At 34.3% G+C, this 20,643-nt stretch overlaps 2 protein-coding genes across 4 annotated transcripts in view; one reads left to right on the forward strand and one right to left on the reverse strand.

Moving 5' to 3' along the window:
• shep (alan shepard) overlaps positions 1–5,540 on the forward strand; it is a 29,583-nt gene extending 24,043 nt beyond the window's left edge. The window contains exon 8 of the mRNA XM_064357202.1: positions 5,360–5,540. Within this exon, the coding sequence (XP_064213272.1) occupies positions 5,360–5,377 (18 nt within the window). The 3' untranslated portion in view covers positions 5,378–5,540. The remainder of the gene's footprint in view (positions 1–5,359) is intronic.
• A 2,484-nt stretch (positions 5,541–8,024) lies between these two features.
• Positions 8,025–19,329, reverse strand: gsb (gooseberry). 3 transcript variants are annotated; one of them, XM_008199231.3, is made up of 6 exons: positions 19,136–19,327; positions 14,020–14,333; positions 13,857–13,962; positions 11,288–11,622; positions 10,924–11,222; positions 8,025–8,386 (listed from the first exon to the last, which is right to left on the reverse strand). In XM_008199231.3, the coding sequence occupies exons 1-6, from the start codon at positions 19,188–19,190 to the stop codon at positions 8,284–8,286; spliced, it is 1,212 nt and encodes a 403-aa protein (XP_008197453.1). In that variant the 5' UTR covers positions 19,191–19,327; the 3' UTR covers positions 8,025–8,283. The 3 variants fall into 3 exon arrangements, with proteins under 3 accessions (XP_008197453.1, XP_008197452.1, XP_064213640.1); XM_008199230.3 differs by having other exon boundaries at positions 13,848–13,962; positions 19,136–19,326; XM_064357570.1 differs by having other exon boundaries at positions 13,848–14,333; positions 19,136–19,329.
• Positions 19,330–20,643: the final 1,314 nt, after the last annotated feature.

Here is a 20,643-nt window from a genome sequence, read left to right on the forward strand (position 1 = left end):
GTCGATTTAAAAATTAAAAATTTAATTGAAGGTATGTACATTTCCTTAATGCATTTTCCCCATTTTTAATGTAAATAGTTAAATGAAGACTTGCGGAAAATGAATAATGCAAAAAGAGAATGTTTTATATCTCGTTTAATTACATTTTGCTGTGCTTTCATAAAAATAGGACTGCAATAAAGGAATAAAATTAAAAAGGTGGAGGCGTAAATTTAAATATTTCCTGTTGATTTTTTAAAATGGTGTTTTTTAAAGTTTGTAATTGTCTTATTCAATCACTAGCATTACTGTCGCTTGACATTAAGCTTGCGTAAGCAAAATATTATAGCTCAAGCCAATTTGGTTTGGTAAGGTTCAATAAATTTTTTCTACCTGTTGAATGTTTAATTCCCCAATTAATAATTCCGTTTTCGGCACTTTTCTTTTTTCGACGTTTAGTGGCTCGGAACGAGCGTGAACCGAGAAATTACGAAGCACATCATTAATAACAACCTTAAAATTAATTTTTTCCCGCTTAGTACATTAAATAATTTGAAAACTATTATAACAAATGGCACCTCATTTATTAATTGTAACACGTTCGGTATAAACAGGTAATAAATAACGTTAAAAACACCGTTTAGTAGTGGGTACAACACACCGACCTCCCAAAGAATTAAAACGAAGCTTTCGCAATAACACATTCGAACCTCGTCGTGTTCTATATAGAAAATAAATCGACCTAATATCTCAGCTAGTCAAAAATTCTAATTTGGGCCGGGTATGGGAGAGTTGGGATGGTTTATTGTGTGTTGGAAACACGTCTACAGTTTGATGAATTTATGAGACAGAGGGACTGGAATAAAAAATATTGGATTCGTTTTTTTTTTGGAAAAATCTGCATTTTTGTTTTTTTTTCAATTAATTTGAGCGAGTCGCGCATCTGTTACGCCACTGGTTTCAAATTAAAACAGTGACGGGGAAAAAATGAGTGCATCATTTTGACAAATGCGAGGCTTGATTGAAAGCTCGAGTGGTTTTGTGAACGATGACCAAGGTCACACACGGGTAATTTGTGTATGCAAATGTTGGGAGGAAAAATTAAATACCTGCGTATTTTTTCATTCAAACTTTTATTCTTTAAAGGAAAACTACAACGATGGTGGCCTGTCTACGAACGAAAGGCGAATAATAGCAAATAGTTAAGTTAATATAGCATAACGGGTGTCGCCCTTTGAAAATACCGCACTACTTTGTTTCATGTGTGTGTTTAAATAAGTAAAAGTTTGTTCTTCTCATTGGAGGGCAAATCTTTCCCCTTGTATTATAACCAGGATGAAGGAAGCTTATTGCAGGACTATTTATTAAATTAATGTATGTGTGCCAGTGTGCCACCCTTCGTATTTAGGGGAAGAGGTATAAATCACACTAATAAAAGCCAAGTTAACTGACTGCATCGAATGGCTGCCATTTTATCGACGGAAACTGCTTTGAAACGTTTAGACTTCCGCCATTTCCGTTTGGACACGGATTCGGAAACGAGGCAATTTTTTACCATTAGTACTTAGAAAAGTATAAAAAATAAACGAGTTGGCTATTTTTTTCAAAAAATTTTTGCTTTATTTTACGCCAAGTGCTTGTTTTCTCCGGAGTTTTTCAATAAGCGGATTTTAGAAAAAATATTGACGAGGTTTTTATCTGAATCATTACTACAATTCCCCGTCGCTATATTGTCGACTTGTCGTCTCATTTTTTGGCATTCCGTTCGACAATCGTTTTTAATTAGTTTCCATTTGAGTTGTGCCTTTCTACCTGCGCATCTTTTATTTGACGAGTGCGACAAGTGAAATTTTATAATTAAATTTCATCTTTTCCGGGAAGCTTTTCACACTGACAACGGTTTATTAGCACGTGTCAAAATGTTACTAATCCGTTTAACTTTTCACTTTAAGAGCTGGTTAATCCTTGGCGTTTTGACGCTAGTTTGAGTATTTTTGAAGTCTCAATTTCACTTGAATGTGCGTTATTTTGGTGTCGTGTCATGTTTGAGGACGGATTTGGGAAACAAGGGATTTTTATTTTCTGTTTTCTGATGTTTGTTGGCCTAATCCTATTTGTAAGGAACTCCAACTACGTACTGCATAAAGGGGATTTTTAAAATTTTCCTCCCTTGTTCGTTCAGTCGTCGGCGTCCTATTTATAGCTGAAAATACCGAAAAGTGATCATAATAAGGTATATTCTTGAAACAATAGAAATGATTAATATTTTGTTTCGTCGGCATTATAAAGCCGCCGTTGATTGGCGTGAAGACCGTAAGCTCACGCGTCGATTCCAAAAATGATTGCATTGCGGCAAAAAACAGTCGCTTGCAAACGTGGCGATACATTTCGCTTAATTCCTACGTAGTTCCGTATAACTTTTACTATACAGACGTCTTTATTAATATCATAACGACCAAAAGAATATTTTCTCACATTGCGATCCCGTTTAATTCGAAAGTTGGAATTGGAATAAAAACGACAAAAGCGCGCTTTGTTTGTGAAAAATGTGTTATCTTTAATTAACATTATGGAAGTTGGCAGTGTGACGAGAATTTCAGTTTTATCAACTAAAACACCGCTGTTTAATCGAAAAATCTTAATTAAGGATTGACCAAAATTTTTGTGATTTGTATTGGTGTTGAAAAACGATTTAACATTCAGGGTGGTTGAAAAACGTGAATTAAAAACTTACGTTTTTGTCCTTATAATTAAAAAAATTAAATTAACTAAAAAATACCCGATCTTGGATCCCCAAGGTGAAGCTCGAAAAACGGACACTCTGTAGTGAAATCAATGTTTTTCTTGTTTTGTTCGAAATTTTTGTTAGCAACATCAATTATCCGATTCTTTTGGACTTTGGTGCCGTAAAAGATGAAAAGCCAGCATTTTAGTCCTGCAGCAGACGTGTCATGGATTTTATTCCGGCAAATTCGTCCCGGAATCGCTTGTTCTTTTGAGTCAAAGCACATGGCGCTCTTTTCTTGATACAAGGCGACGTTCCGGTAAATTTACATTGATTTCCAGCATCTGCCAACATGTTTACCAATCGGATAGCGACGTGAAAATCGTTTCGACTATTGTTATTCCATAATCCAATCGGTCGTATAGGTACATGCGATTTTTTGTGCAAATAAGTATTTAGTAAAAAACGTGGTAAAACATTCCTCCTCCTATATAAAGGCCACCTGTGCCACATTCTTTGACAATTATTTGCGCTCGCCGATTCGCCACGCACATCGGAACAATCTCCAAGAACACAGAAGTTCAAAGAGTCGGACGGACGTCGAGCGGGGGTGGAAACGATGCAGATTATTGCTTAAATTTAAAACTATGTTTTATGGAGCGACGCGTGACTCCGAACCACTTTTATTACTAATGTACCGCCTTTGGTCCGTTTCGCAAATCGAAAAAATCAAGCGCTCGCATCGATCGTCGTCGTGTCGACAAATCGACGTTTCCGTGAAACTCGTCTAAACGGGAGATAAATGGGGCGTAAATTTTCGGAAATGTGTCCACAACACAACGGTAGCAAAAACGGTCATAAAACAATTACGTTTCGGTAGCTTCCGTTTATAAAAGAGACAAGGTATCATGCTGTTGTAAAAATGTCGACTGAAATGATGACCAGTAAAGCCTGAATTGTATGAGGGGCTTTGAAAATTATGGCGTGGCAATAAACTAATCAGGTTGCCAAATAGGCAGCTATAAAGTGGAAGAATGTACGGGGTAGCTTCGCTTAACTTTCGAATTTAAAGTGAAGACACGGCTGTAAATCACCACAAATACCCGATAATTTAAACAAGGAAAGACTCTTCACTCGGCCCCAAACTTATTATTATTTTCCCATATAAATTTTCAATCAACTTCTACGAAAATTTTTATATTTGCATTATCACTCGTAAACGTACAACTAATATTTTCGAGGCAATTTTGCGTTTTTGGATAAAAAATTATGATATTTTCGATCCATTTTTGTGATTTTTCTAACTTTAGCAAAAACTGAATTTCTAACAACGTGTTTAAACACTTGAAAAAAGCAAAAATTACACGATTTTTAGTCCAATTCTCTTATTTTTGGGTAATTTTGATAAAATTCAGCCAAATCGTTTTGGAATGAAAAACTACTAACAAAACTTAAAAGTGCCGAAGTTACATCATTTTCGATCTAATTTACTGTTTTTTTTTTCAACCAGGTTCGGCGAAATTTTGTAAAAATTGCGATTTTCTCTCAACAGACAGTAGAAAATAATGCAAAAATTGCTGTATTTTTGAATAAATTTAAAACTTTCATTTAACTTTTTGTGAATTTTCTTTAAATATCAACAGCGTTTTCGAATGACAATAGGTTAAAGATTTGAAAATAATTTACTTTTCCATCAAATTTTTGGCTGATTTTTACGAAATAATTGCGCTTCTGAAAAACGAGGTAAAACTTTTGTTGTTCAACTCGTCAGGAAAATTGATTTTTTTTATTTCACGGAGTGTTTTTAACCTTGGCTTTGCGATTTTTTGATGGATGTTGAATTAAATTTGGCAAAATATAATTTATTGCTTTATTCGTTACGTTATCACACGATGTCGCCAAAAACAGCGTTTTGAAATATTTCATTACTCAAAAAGGCATAAATAACGCAAATTTTGACTCAATTTGACGATTTTTTCAAGCAGTTTTGACGCAAAGCTCAAAAAAATGGCTCTAGTACAGTTATTGTACTTATCTAATAATCACAGATATAAATATTTATAGAACACTAAAACTGAAAGCAAAGTAAGAAATTAGTTATGGTAATAAGTAAACGTAAACATGCTGGCATAAAACGAGCTTAAAATATAATTACTGACACATGCTAAGACGTAAAACTTTGCGATATTTTAGCTCAATTTTAATAGTAAAAAAATAATTGTCATTAAGTAAAATACCTGTGTATGGAGTCTAATCTTGATAGAACGTTTAATTTCAATTTAATTTAATTTAATTTAATCGCAACACGTGATTAAGCCTAATTTAAATACGTAGCCTTTAGACATATTTCTCCTTCATATTCACACCAAACCGCCAACTTTAACCACACTGATTCCAAAGCCTAGAAGGCGGAGCTTATGCAATTTGCTTCATTATAAAATTACCTCTAATCGAATCGATTATGTGTTTCGTTAATAGATTAGTCCAATTATATTAAATTACAGCCTTCTATAAATTATAATTCAATGATAAACTGTTTTATCTCAAACCGCTCCACAAACACCAACTAATTCACAATCAATCATTTGGGATTTTTCAAATTCCGAACTACCGTTTACTTGCATTTTTCAAAAAAAAAACGCATACATCTTGTAGGCTGTCATCGAGGAATAGAAGCCAGAATCCCGATGGTGCAGTTGACAAACTATGACAATAACAAAACTACAATAGAACACAATGAGGCAGTGCCTAGTAAAGTGGCGTTTTTGGAGTTGTACCTTGTTGGGGGGCCACCGTGGGAGGTCACAATCTTTAAGTCTCCAAGGATGTAATACATCAACAGGTGCAATTTAAAAGATAAGCAACAAGGAAAAGACAAATCTGGGTCAGCGGCAGCAAAATTCCGGGAAAATTTTTAAACTGCTTCAATAAAAAATTGTTTATTGGCATAGAATGTGTGTTTTCATTCGGATGTCACCCGAGACCCGATGACGAGCCGGCAATTCGTGGCCAGGTTATCATTAATATGCAGTCAAAATGAATTTTCACGGCACCTAATCCCCGTCTCACGTCGAGTTTTGTGTAATTCACGCACAAAACACGATTATTCAAGCCGTTAAAAAGGCAGAACAAAACAATTAGCCTTCGGTAAGACAAGTATGACCGGAGCCACCCTTAAGACGTGTCAATTTCGCTCTAAACTAGGCCGACCAACCATATCTTATCCGAATTTTAACGGAAAAATAACCATTAGTGTCTATTTAATTTAAATCCCCAGCTAGGCTACAGCGTTAGTTCGTGAGAGATGGGGGGATATTTAGCGTTCAGCTGTTAGTTTTTGCACGCTTCACGCTGGATTCGGATTGAATTTTCATGTCTTTTCAAAGTTGATTTTTACGCATGTCATAGGCCACCCTGAGTATGCTCCTACCCCATTCAATGAATGGCAGGGTGCGAGCTCGTTTGCCGAATTGTATGGACGAGATTTCGGCAATTGTGCCGATAATGGCCCGAGTTGATTTAATTTATGTCTTTGATAATGAAACTTATGCCAACACACAACCATTCATTTTTTTAACCAAATAACGACTCAGCTGTTTATATTTTTGAAAATTGTGCGATTCTTTTGCACACTTTTTGTGTTTTTTCGTTGAGTAAGCGCCGTGGGCAAAGCCCATCAAATAACAGTCCTTTAAATCCATATAATTAGTTAATGGTGGACCACCAAAATATAACTTGCGGTCGAAAAAAGCGTAAAAAAACTTGTTAAATATTGGCTTTTAAAGGTATATCGTTTCGAAATAAGGTTAGATAATTCCGATCGATGTATAATTATAGCATCGGAGCGCTATTTTATAGTAAATTACACAGGTAGCCACTTTTTCGATCTAATTTTACTAAGCAGGAAAGAAAGGTTTTGAGTGATGGATACTTTGCACCGAACCATTTAAATCGATCAAATTATAACGTTGCTTACTTTGTATTACTATTATTAACGATAGAAATAAAAGGATTCGAATCTCGATCTCGCATTACTTCGAGTTTCAAATGCGTTTTACCTAATATATACATCACGCTTTTTCACAGCTGTCGACGCTCTCAGAACCGATATTTTTATGGACATTATTTGTGATTTCTGTTTGTTTAAGCTTTCACTTTTTAATTGCGTTAAATAATACAACTCTGACCACGATAGGATGCTTTTTGATTTATGGTATTCAAGGTTTTATAAGTGCCTCAAGCTTTGAGAATATACAATTTTCCATAAATTGTTATTTATGGTCTCTAAACCTTTCTCCAGCTTTGGCACAGTTTGCTGTCGATAGCGCTTTGACTAGTTTTTTTCTAGGTTTTTAGTGCAAAGTAGAGTACTTTTTGACAATTTTTTAAAAATAATAAAGCCCTTGTGCTCTATTTTGCTCAATATCTTGAAAACTACGAGTCATAGAACAAAAGTGACTACAGATTTGGAATCCTCAGATAATTTTACGTCAGATAAACATATCTTTGATATAAATTTCCGTTTATTGTGACTTTGATGATTTTTTTATTGGTAGATAAATAGATAAAATTTAGACCAAACGGTTTTATTCGGATTATTTAAACAATTTTGACTCAACCATCACAAAAGTTTGCTTAGACACAAACAATTAAGTAGTGAAAAAGCCACACATGTCATTTTTGATCAATTTTTATATAGTTATTTTAAATTTTTTTTTTTTGTATATTGGAAAAATTGAAATCGACACTATTTTGCTTAATATCTTCAAAACTACGAGTCGTAGAGCAAAAATAAACACAGATTTGGAATTTTCAGACAATTTTATGTCAGATAAACATACTTTTGATATAAATTTCCGCTTATTGTGGCCTTGTTGATTATTTTTATTGTTGGGTAGGTAGATAAAATTTTCAACCAAGTGGTTTTATACGGATTATTTGAACAATTTTGACTCGACGATTACAAAATTTTGCCCAGAAATAAATAACTAAGTAGTGAAAAGGGCCATAAGTCGTTTTTGGATCAATTTTTATTTTGTTATTTTTTATTAATTTTTTTTGGTTGATTGAAAGAATTGAAATTTGCTTTATTTTGTTTAATATCTTCAAAACTACGAGTCGTAAAACAGAATTGAACACAGATTTGAAATCCTCAGACAATTTTACGTTAGAAAAGTTTATCTTTAATATAAATTTTTGGTTATTAAGACCTTGATGATTTTTTTATTGTTAGGTAGGTAGATAAAATTATTATTAAATTTAATGGGAAAAAACTTGACTACTTTTTAGGAATTTCGGGTTTCAGATTAAAAGCAGCACACTGTGTATTGCAAGAAATTTATTAATCTCTAAGTGAATACAGCTAAATAAAATTCACAGAAACAGTAGTTATTGTATAATTAACAGCTACTCATTCGCTAAAACTACGCTTAAAATACACTTGTATGTACAGTGATTACAATAGTAGTACAATGGTGGCACTGAAAATAAGTACAAAAAAAACAACTAAAATAATAAAGCCCTTATGTTAGTAGTAAGTCCAGCGCAGTGTGGTGTAAGCTGACGAAATGGGAAAAATTTTAGTGCACTCGACTTGCGCACATGTCCATGGTGCCCAGATATGGGTATCCCGATTTGGCCTCGCTGGGTGAATGGGCCCCATAATGGCTACCAGCGAAAAGGCTGTAACAATGGTAAAAAAAAAGTTAGTGATCGTGAGGGTGCAATTTTCGATTACGTATAAGTTGAAAGGTGGCAGTAATAAATCGCCCCCAACCTACACATTTAACTGATTGAGTAATTTGTGTGCAATGGTACGTACCTATGAAAACGAAATTAATTACGGCATTTTAATAAACAACCCGAGACCGTATTTAAGGCCGGTAAAATGAAGCTAAGGTATTTATTAAGTGAAGCACCGACATAAATTAATTGCGTCTACTGGGATATTATTCAAACGTGCCGGTACCCACCAATTATACAGTCGATCAGTGCCTTCGTGAGGCATCAGGTCGTGGGGCGGTACTTGGATACAACATGTTGGACGACTGCAGATCACCACCAAACCTTGTCATTCTGACTTTTTTCGGAACTATACGTACTACCAAAGTACGCAATCATTGAACGGGAATCGTGCTAAGCTAAATTACACGGTGTTTGTTAATGTATGGCCGTGCCGCTCTCTACTTAAGACATAAAGGCACTGCTACTGAATGAATTATGTTAGTGAGCGTACACACCGGACTTGCTTTGTTTAATTGCACGGCAACACGAAAAATTGCTTAATTCCTCTAGATTCCTCGACTGAAATTCGGAAAATGATGAATGAATACAACCTCAAGTTTTCAGAGCAACAAATTAAAAAAAAATACAGGCGGGGGAAAAATATGTCGTAAACTATTTATAATTTACTACAAAAAAGTCCATGTCTCAAAGCTGTTCAAGCAACGAATTCGTTTCATTTTACCAATGATCAAGATTACTATTTAAGCTGGTGCAGATAGAAATATGGTGTCGCAGACTTTTTTAATAACAAAGGTAATGAAAGGTTTTGTTTTGACGACTTCAAAATTTTGTTGAGAAATAAATATTTAAGTAGTGAAAAGGGCTAGAGGTCGTTTTTGAAAATCTCCTTTTTGGTAGTTTGGAAAAAATAAAATCGGCCTATATTTTATACAATATTTCCAAAACTACGATTCGTAGAACAAAAATGGAAATAGATTTGGAATCCTCAGACAATTTTACGTTAGACGGACAAATTTTCGATGAAAATTTTTGGATATTGTGTCTTCGATGTTTTTTTAGATAGGTTGATATAAATTTTGAACAGGTGGATTATTTGCACAATTTTGACTCAACCATCACAAAAGTTTACTCAGAAATAAACAATTAAGTAGTAGAAAGGGCTGTATGTCGTTTTTGATCAATTTTTATTTTGTTATTTTTTTGGTAGATTGGAAAAATTGTAGTCGGTTCTATTTTGCTTAATATCTTCAAAACTACGAGTCGTAGAATAAATATGAGTACAGATTTGGAATCCTGAGACAATTTTACGTCAGATAAACATATCTTTGATATAAATTTCCGCTTATTGTGGCCTTGATGATTTTTTTTATTGTTGGGTAGGTAGATAAAATTTTCAACCAAGTGGTTTTATACGGATTATTTGTACAATTTTGACTCGACGATCACAAAAGTTTACTCAAAAATAAACAATTAAGTAGTGAAAAGGGCTATAAGTTGTTTTTGTTCAATTTTTATTTGTGTTATTTTTTATTTATTTTTATGGTGGATTGGTAAAATTAAAATCGGCTTTATTTCGCTCAATATCTTCAAAACTACGAGTCGTGGAACAAAAATGAATACAGATTTGGAATCCTGAGACAATTTTACGTCAGATAAACATATTTTTGATATAAATTTCCGCTTATTGTGGCCTTGATGATTTTTTTATTGTTGGGTAGGAGATAAAATTTTCAACCAAGTGGTTTTATACGGATTATTTGTACAATTTTGACTCGACGATCACAAAAATTTACTAAAAAATAAACAATTAAGTAGTGAAAAGGGCTATAAGTCGTTTTTGTTCAATTTTTATTTGTGTTATTTTTTATTTATTTTTACGGTGGATTGGTAAAATTGAAATCGGCTTTATTTCGCTCAATATTTTCAAAACTACGAGTCGTAGAACAAAAATGAATACAGATTTGGAATCCTGAGACAATTTTACATCAGATAAACATATCTTTGATATAAATTTCCGCTTATTGTGGCCTTGATGATTTTTTTATTGTTGGGTAGGTAGATAAAATTTTAAACCAAGTGGTTTTATACGGATTATTTTAACAATTTTGACTTGACGATTACAAAATTTTGCCCAGAAATAAACAACTAGCCGTGTTCGCAGCATTTTAAAACGAAATGCAAATTTAAAATAGTTTTTATTAAGAATGCACTATAATTAGTAAATTGGTTATTTTTATTTGTATGTTTTGGATGCGATTTTGTAACTTCTCCATCGTCGTAACGTTTAACCCGTCGGCATCTTGCGTTATGACAACCCGACACTAAGTGCATAAATTATGATTAATATATTCGCCGTACACAATACGCTACGTGCAACACTTCGATTTCCTCACAACACCCGACAATTATGAATTATAGCTCGCCGTTTTATCTCGCGTCACTTTTCGATATTGTTATTAATATTCATAACTCACCTGTAATTCTCGTGCCAGCTGCTCAGATTTTCAGCGACTTTATTGTTTTGTCTCGACCAAACGGCACTCTGCTGATGAGCCGCTGGCGAAACGCTATGCTGATTCGGCGAAACCTGGGCCATATTGTAACCGAATTGGTTGTTTTGATCTAAAGTCGCAGCCGAATTGTAACTGTTGTATAAAGTATTGGGTGTTGACGATGCCACACTTGTGCTTGCACCACCAGTAGTTAGGGCACTATGAGGAAGAGCTCCACTGCTCAGAGCTGCCGAAGCGTAGCTCTGTTGCGCCCAAGTGCTCTGAGAAAAAAAACACAATTTTGTTTACAAAAACTGCAATTATTTCGATTTGACAATTTGCTTACTTGATTAAAGGCAGGATCGCCGTACTGGTGCTGCACGGGAAAAGCCGACGGTAGTGACATGGAATTAAAAGCGTTGAGTTGTTGCGAATTTAGTTGTTTTCGGAGACGTGCCCTTCGATTCGAAAACCAAACTTGAACTCGTGCTTCCGTTAGTTTCGTTTTTTGGGCCAGTTCTTCCCTGGTGTAAACATCGGGGTATTGGGTACGACCGAAAGCTCGTTCTAAAGCTTCGAGTTGTTCGCCGGTGAAAGTCGTTCGGGAACGACGCTGTTTTCTTTTTAGCGGGATTCCCGGTTCTGATTCGGTGTCGCTTTCGTCACAGGAAGAATTCGGTCCTGGAATAATCAAATATATGGTCCTGCGAGCCGGATACCAATTTGAAAAAAGTCAGGAGAACGCCACCTGAGCTTAGTAATTATTAAGATGGATGTAATTATTGTGGCCATAAGAAGCGGGATCAAGTCGTTTCGCTTCTCTAATAATAAATCCATCGTGGGGAGCGCGGTAGCGCGACCATCAATTAACGTTAATTAATTAATTAATTGTGTTTTAATTTGTTTCCTGGTGATGTGATTGATTGTGTTTCGGATGCCGATAAACAATGGGAAATTTGAGCGCAACTGGAGCGCCTCAAGCCTCGAGAAAAAATCAACTATTTTAATAATGGTGTGCGCGTAATTTAATAATATAAATAACCATTTCGTGTTTTTCACGTTTTGCATCTTGCGCCACTGATTGAATAGCAGATTGAGAAATGAAGAAATGAACATTTCTTTGTGATGTCGCGGTAGATGTTAATTTTTTTCCGGTGATGACTGAAGGTTACGCATTATTGTTCGAATTATGAGTTGTAATAAATATGGAAATAATCTTGGCAGGTCGCATTCATCGCAAAGACGAATTATTCGACTCTGACATTGTGATTAATAGGTGAAAATTATTCTTTGACGTGAGAGATTTGGACAAGTTTTGATTGTATTGTAATTTTGGGCAGAGATTTTTACATTTTGATCACGTTCCAAGGTTTTGGTTAATTGAAATAATGTGACCGTAAATTTTATAAGCCAGAAATTATAAAGCACGAACATCGTGAGGAACGACGTTTTTGTTATCATAGGTGCACTGAAAAAATTTTAAAAATAGGAAATAGTAAACTTGATTTCTCAAAATCACTGTTTCTATTGTTTTACTTCATGGTGCATTTAGAACCAAGTGTTGTTTTTATCGATAGCATATTTGAACTTATCCATTTGACAGGAGGGCTAAAAATAGGAAAAATTTTCAAAAACTTGGACAAATTTTGTAAAAATTTAAATTTAAAACAAATGAAAAAAGAAATTATCAATTTTTCACCTCCCTCGGTTTTTACATGATTTATCAGTTGAAATTTTCGAAATAGATCATAATTTGTTCAAAGAACCGATAACTTAAAAAAAGAGTATAACTATAATGAATTTAAAATATGTAGTTCTATTATTTATTATTATTATTATTTGTTATTTATTTATTATTAAACACGAGGTAATTGGAAATTAATTTTTTGTCAAAATAAGATTTATTCTATTTCCAAACAAATATAATTTGGCCAATTTTGAGAAAAAAATCAGGAATCAACGTTTTTTTTGCAAAGCAAGTGCCAATAATCGTCATTTTTAGCCAAAATAAGGCGCTCTAGGTTTTATTTCATCAAAATAATTCCAATATAATTCTTTCAATAATTCCAGAAAGAATTTCTTTAATTCCAAAATAATTCACAAATGCCTGTTCTTTCCTATATTATGTTTTGGGCCGTTTTTTACTTTCTGTACACATATTTAGCCAATTTTTTCCCAACTTAGGTCTTCTATATTCAAATGCGTTATTGAATCCAATAAAAATCAAATCAAATAAAAATGCTGAAACTATGCATTCAGGTATTTTTTCTCAGGGATCTTTGTGCCAGCAAATGTCACAAAGTGAAATCAGTGCCTGCGGTGTAGTTTCCAAAAAATTGGTAGCTGTAAACAGCCTCCGTAAAATTTAATTAACGTGTGCAATAAGAATCAATCACGAAACTGAAAATCAACGGTTTCAATAAAGTTAATATGTGGTAATAATAAAATGAACCGTCATTATGCCGACGCGGTGTGTTGCTCTTTTGTGTTGCGTCATCGTTCTTCATCTTGTGAGGTCCGAAAAATTACGTGTGATAAAATTTTCTGTCAATTTTAGACTTGACTTGGTACGAGCTTTTTACCCTCCGTAACCTACCATCACCATTCAATAAATCAATTCCCTAGCTCCTGGTCATGAAACAACTTTTTTACGGAAATTTAAGCGTTAATTGAAAAATTTTGGTATTTCGCTGTATTTTTCGAATTACTTGTGGGTAATTTCCAACGGTCTCGCTACATTACCGAGGTAATAACCGTGACTGTTTTTGTCGTGTATCGGCGAGTGATTGATTTTACACTAATTTAAAGAATTTTGAAAACAAACAGCGTCCGATCTTTTTGTTGGCGGCTCGATTTATTAATTCCCACGGATTTTCGGTTAAGGAAAAAATTATGTGCTTGCTCACCAAGAATACCTTCGATCGAGTGGTTTTTTCGATCCGGATCTTCTTTTCTTCCTCCGCGCAATAAACGGCTAATGGAGCTCACAGACGGGGCCGAATTCTTGTCGCAAATGCCCTCCTGCAACAGACAGGAATTGTCTGGAAAACCGTATTTTCGTGTGATGAAGGCTATTACCTTGATTAATCTGTCTCTAATTTCCCACGAGAAAATTTGCGGTTCCTCCTTTTTGAGTTGTTCTATCCTTGCCTCAACTTCCAACGTTGCAACTCTTGGCTTCGAACCGCCGATAACTCCCGGTCTTATGCTTCCAGTTTCCTGATAACGGTTCAAAATTTTCGAAACACAACCGTGTGAAACCCTTAACTGTCTTGAAATCACGCAGGGTCTTATGCCCGCTGCTGCCATTTCGACGATTTTCAGTCTGATGTGATTCGGTAAAGGACGTCCGTTGATAAACACACCTCCGAGTTGGTTTACACGGCCCTGACCTGTAACCATAAATAAAATTTTTAAGGAAATAACCGGCATTTTAACGAAAAAAAATGGTACAACCAATGACATTAAATTATGACCACACCGCTGGATTTACGAACCTAATAACACCTGATGATTTATTAAGTGGGATCCGCTCACCCATGATGGTGTTTCTTATCCCGTCATGTGACGGGGCAGCAAAACATTCCTCGCTTAATAAAACCCATCAAATTGTGAAAAACGAATTGGACAGAAAATTGCTCAATAGTGCATAAACGGTTACTCAAACACCATGAAGAGCTTCTTCTTCAGCGGACCACCCCGTTTTATTTACAAAAAGTTACCGATCATTGTTGAGATTTAAATACTGGACACAGGAGATGCTCCTCATTGTTGCCCGAATTGGATTTAGATTTGAGACGTTTTGTTGGCTTTGTGTGCGCGGAAAAAGAGCACAAACCAACAGAATAGACATTGAATTTCGGATCCAATTATCAAATGCACCACAAACTCCATTATTAGATATAACGTGCTTAAATTTAAAATAAAAAACGATAGTTTTTGGAGTGAAAGCTAATCAATCATCACGGGAGTAATTTTAAGTGAAAATTTAGTAATTTGGTAGCTTTATTAAGCGCACGACTTAATTAAGGGCCTTTGTGGCGCGCGTGAACCGCTTGTTGGAATTCCGAAATTTGCCGCTCGCGTTCAATGGGATCCAAATCAGGTGTAGGATCTGGTTGATGAAAACAGACATTAGTGAGATCAAAGCAGCCGCTGACCGGGGCCGGCTTTTCATTTTGTTAAATGTCCGCACGCCCACCTCGCACATCTCTCACAATAACATAACACCAAGACGGAGAAGAGTGTTTTGCTGTGTGATAAAATATTTTAAAGACTGACCTGTTGGGCGACCGACGGCCGGCCGGCGAATGCTTTACCAGTAATGCAATTTTCGGTATAATTGAAACTGTATTGTGTACGAAACGAATAATTTAATAAATGTGCTCTTTCACAACGAACCTAATTTAAGGAACGGCTTTTGGAGGGACAGCTACACGAAATTGAAGAAAATTCGTCCAGTTTCATGATTTGAAGAGCTATTGCAAAGTTTAAAATTGAACTCGCTATACAAAAAATACGCCGTTTGTAGTCCTTTAGAGTTATTAAAAGTACAAAAAAAACGTCATTTGGTTTGATTTTACGATATTTGATGTTTCCAATTTTTGGGAAAATAGTTTCACCGTAATCGCAGTTTAAAAATTTAAACAAGTGAAAATGGCAATTTTTTTGAGTTTTTCTTGTAAACTATATAAATTAAAATAAAAATTAGTAAAGCATCAAATAGCGCTTAATATTATCTATTTTCTTGTCAAAACCCGGAGCTGCTCTGAAGAACTGTTTAGGCTATTAAAGGCGATTAAAGTTTTACACAAAAAAATTCATAACTCGAAAACTAAACATCGTAGAGCAACGCGGTTTGTTCCATTGAATTCTACGGCTTATTTTCTGTATTATACCAACATTTAACAAGAGTTAACATGTTAAAGTTTTTTGCAAAAAATTAAGATAGGTATTTTCTATGGTGGAAAATTTTATTCAACAAAAAAAATTCATAACTCAAAAACTAAAAGTCGTAGAGCGGTTTGTTCCATTGAATTCAGCGGTTCATTTTCTGTATTGTACCAACTTTTCACGAGATTTAAAATTTTCAATTTTTTTGCTCAAATTTCCAGAGTAATACACTTACCTCCAAAGAGGTGAAAAAAAATTTTTTTTAAACTAACTCCAGCAAATTTTTATGGACTTCTACATGTCTTTACAACCCACTAAAGTTGTTAAAAGTCCACAAAAAGTCCTAATGTTCGATTTTTTGATGTTTGTTTTTTTCAATTTTCGTCGCAGTTTTTGTCGGTTTTGGGTACCCGGAACATTTCTCGAGCAATAGCTTTGGAACTATTAGAGATAACCCCATGAAGTGTATTATCGTTGGAAAGCTCTTTAAATTATCTATTTTTTTCAAAAAAGATTATTGTTCTCCGACTAATGTTTTCGAGCAAATTGCTGCTAAATGCAAAAATTGGTAAAATTTTAAAAAATTCATAACTAAAAAACTATTAAGAATTTGTCAATTTTGTCAATGCCAATCGATTCCCCGGATCTTTTTACAGAGCTTAGAATTAAAATAATTCCACTTTTTCCAATATCTTGGCCATAATTAAGAAAATAAAAAAAATAAAAAATTGTTGACCTGATCTGACCTGACCTGTCATAAAAAAATCCAAAATTGTGAAAAAAAAGTTGCTGAAACTCATCCTGTTTGATAGATTTTGATCTGCTCATTACAATAGAACAAACCGTTTCGCTCTCAGCGTTAAAGTTTTGCCGTAATTGTGGTATAAAAATTGAAAAAAATTTAAATCTTTTCAGAAAATTTAAAATTTTGAAATTTTTACCATTTTAATGGTCATATTTTTAGAATTCATTTTTTTAAGTCTTTTTAATAATTTCGAGTTCGTAAAAATAAAAAAGTCATTTTGTGTTTGGTTTTTCCAGCTTTTGTCGAGATTTTAGTCAATTTTTTCGGCCAATAACTCGGTAACCCCATGAAGGTGGTTTTTAAATGCTAGATTTGTATCTTTGGTAACTTGTCTCTCACATGAAAAAAGTTTTTTCCTCTTAGCCTCTTGGCCGTTTCGCAACATTTCCATGCCCAACTGTACCAAAACACTTGGATTTTATTTCCGCACGTGTTTCCATTGAAAACAATAGCGTCAATAACAGGCGTGGCAATCGTCTCATTGTGTTTTAAACATTGTCCAACCCCATAATGGACGGTAGAAAACACGATCGACACATTCCATAATACTCTACAATTTACCGATTCATTATTCAATCGGAATAATTAAGTAGCATCACAGACTCGTAGGTCGGTTGGTATATTTAAAGATAAGGGGATTAAATCCAATTTTTTGATTGACGTATGTTTCGGAATTGTATTGTGTGGTCAAAAGAAAAAAACAAAAGCTACGCCTAGCTTGTCATGCGGAACGGAAGCCATTGAAACCACCTGTAATTTAAAGGTGGATTCACACGTTAACGAAATGAGTGAATTTTAAAGCCATCAGTCAAATTGACCTCATCGTATTTTATCTCATGGGCGTTACATTTCATGTTTATTATGGTTTTATGCGACGATAATCACAACCAAGCTCCTCCATATAATTTTTTGCAATTTTTATATTCCATGTCTCGTCGCACAATTCGCAATTTATGCTATTTACTGAAGCGTCATTATCGCATTTGTTGATGATGGACAATCAACAAGCTCCGACTGAATGTCTCTAATTTATAATTCATCAGCGCCCAGAAGTTACCGTTGGTTAATTGCACCTTGATACTTGGAAACGCGAAAGAATTTATACTTTGGGGCAGAATCTGCATGTAAGCACTCAATTTTCTCAGGTGCATTTGTTCCCCGAGGCTGCTGTGAAAAAATAACAAAGATGAGACCCTGTACAGGGGCCGACACCGTCAGAAAAAGTAAATAAAAAGCGAGTGCCGATGTCAGATGTGGTATATAATGTTATCCCCGATAGCTTATGTCAAATGTGTTAAGATAAGTATCATCTTAACGCTGTCGGTGTCTGTTACACCGTCCTACACGCCATTAATGCCTTTAATACATGGAAAATTCACGTTAAATCTGTATTATTACCTTATCGCGGCATCTAGATACCGGCCGTGGATGAATTTAATATTCATAGTCCTTGGGTCCTTTTATGGACTCGCCATGATGTACGGTTTCACCACAAAAATTAAGCTTTTTCATCTCTTTGTGATGCCATCGAATATTTTAAATCATATATTGCTCGTAAGTTTTTATTGATATTAGAAGTGGAACAAACCATGAGATTAGATTACCGTATAAGCATAAATCTTGAAAACTTTATAGTGGCTATGAAAAGGACATAAAAATTTCCTTGTGTTGTGCTCACCCTTACCCACTATTAATAGAATCCGAAATTTATTTGCTTTTTAATGAACCACTCACCAGAAGCTGAAATAATGAGCATGGGCTCATAAAACACATTTTTGGACGATGAGAAATGTCTCAAAATTTGACTTTATCCAAATTAAAGAAACACCAGCCTACAGTTTTTATTTAATTTGTTCTGAAAGTTTTTTGCTTTTATTTAATCTTTATAATTGTTCGAGAAGCCATGGCGGAAACAATTGACAAATACATACAGTAAAACCTTCCTATAATGCGGTTCTAAATAAATATACAATTTAAATAAAATTTTAAAAATGTAAAATTAATTCGAGTTACAAGAGGTTCGGATTACAGAAGTTTGACTGTAATTATGTTAAAATCTGTAGCTTCTTACCCATCAAAACAATATTATAATAATTGCAAAATTACAAGACAACTTCAGTGGAACGCGCTCAATTATAATAATTATAATCCCTTAATTAGCTACACCTGTTAGTTAATTTTCTACAATAAGTGTTGAAAAGTATGAAACAAGCCTCTTTTGATGCGAAAATCTGATACAAACAACCCTTTTGCATATAATTATCAAGTCAAATTTTTGAGAGATTATGCACGTGATGATAGTGATAAAGTTTTATGCAAATTTATTACATTCTTACAACGTACGACTATTTTAATGACCACCGACGGCTTCTGATGGTCCATCATTAAAAAAAAACAGCCATCAATTTAATTTTTGTTTACAATCATTTACTAATTTTTGGAACTAGATATTTTTTTTTAAATTCAACCCTTCCAATTCTAATTTGAATTACCAACCTTGGAATGGGTATCCAGTGAAATACGGTGCCATATTGAGTGTAGAAACTGCCATTTATTCCCAAAAACGTGAAAAAAAATGTTTAGAAATCACTGAACATCCACCCAACACGACCTAAACCGTTTAGAAAAACTAAGCCGAACGCGTTTCGTCGTACCAGTTGAACTTCTTGAAGAAAACTGACCAGAGCCAAGTTGATGACCACTTGAAGGTGTTGGGCTGGTACCGCCTATACCACTATAGTTTATTTTGGTGTTGGTTGAGGTGATTGACGATTGGCTGAAATCGCTATGGGAGGAGTTTTGGTCTAGTAGGCTGGATGGTGCTACACCATAGGTGGTTCTCCTGGTTCATGTTCATTCATGAAGACCACCCTTGGTGAATTTTTTTTTTGTTGGGCATTTTTTGCAAGGCTTTTGTCTATTAGTTTATTCCGTGCTCTGATTATTTTAAGTCATTTTTTGCACTGAATCAATTCTCCCATGAAGAAATTCAAATAAACTATCAGTGAAATAATTTTTATAAAAATTGCCTTTCAATTTATTTCCTGATTATAATAAATAATTTGAATATAAGCTTTAACTGATTACAGAATTTTGTTGTTGCAAAATCTTTTAAACATCTTATTTAAGGTAAAATAAAAAATAAAAAAATTGTCGTTTCTTTTAAAATTGTTACAGTTCTGAATTAAAGAAAAGTTTCTGCAGGTATGTATCATCTTTTCTTAACATGTCTTTGAAATTTGGGCTCGAGCTGCGAAGCAACGAGTGCCTAAAATACTTACTTGATATTTTCTGAAATGAATGTTTTAGGATTTTTTTTCAGATATATTCTATTTTTTAAATTTAATTTAAACTGAATAGGGAAAATAGGGAACAATAAAACATTTAGAAATATTAAAGATATACTTATTTTCAAAATGATAGATATCGCGGTAGGCCATGACTGTGTAAAACGCCCTTTACGTTTTAACTAGATGTGATAAAGTTACGTTTACGTTTACTAAAATAACACTAATAATATGTGAAGATACTGAAAATAGCAGTATAACCAACTTAAATTCAAATTTCCACAGCCTACTGGGATCATTTAATTTGAAAAAGAGGTATTAGCAGTGTCTTAAATAATTATCAGTTGTTCCCATGCCATATTGTCATTTTAAAATGATAATCACCCCGCTGTAAAATAACATCTTCGTCACACATTTAAATGCAATTAACACTTTACTACCTAATTGGCACTTTACGTGAACTATAATTTTATAGCCGTAACTTATTCGCTTGGGAACTCGACATGTCTCTCTGTATTGAACAGCTTTGAAGTGCTTTTCAATATTTTATTACTTGTATTGTCGCCAAACATACCATCATAAAAATCATCGTCTTTTTTATTTTATTTATCGGACAACTCATTTGCACACAGCGAAAAGCAATCGCTTGTAAAATGTCGAATAAGTGGTTTCAATGGTCATTTTGCTAGCCTAGAATTTCAGTCATCCCATGAGAAA

Source organism: Tribolium castaneum, chromosome 6 (genome assembly GCF_031307605.1).
Source record: "Tribolium castaneum strain GA2 chromosome 6, icTriCast1.1, whole genome shotgun sequence".
Taxonomy (NCBI): Eukaryota; Metazoa; Arthropoda; class Insecta; order Coleoptera; family Tenebrionidae; genus Tribolium; species Tribolium castaneum.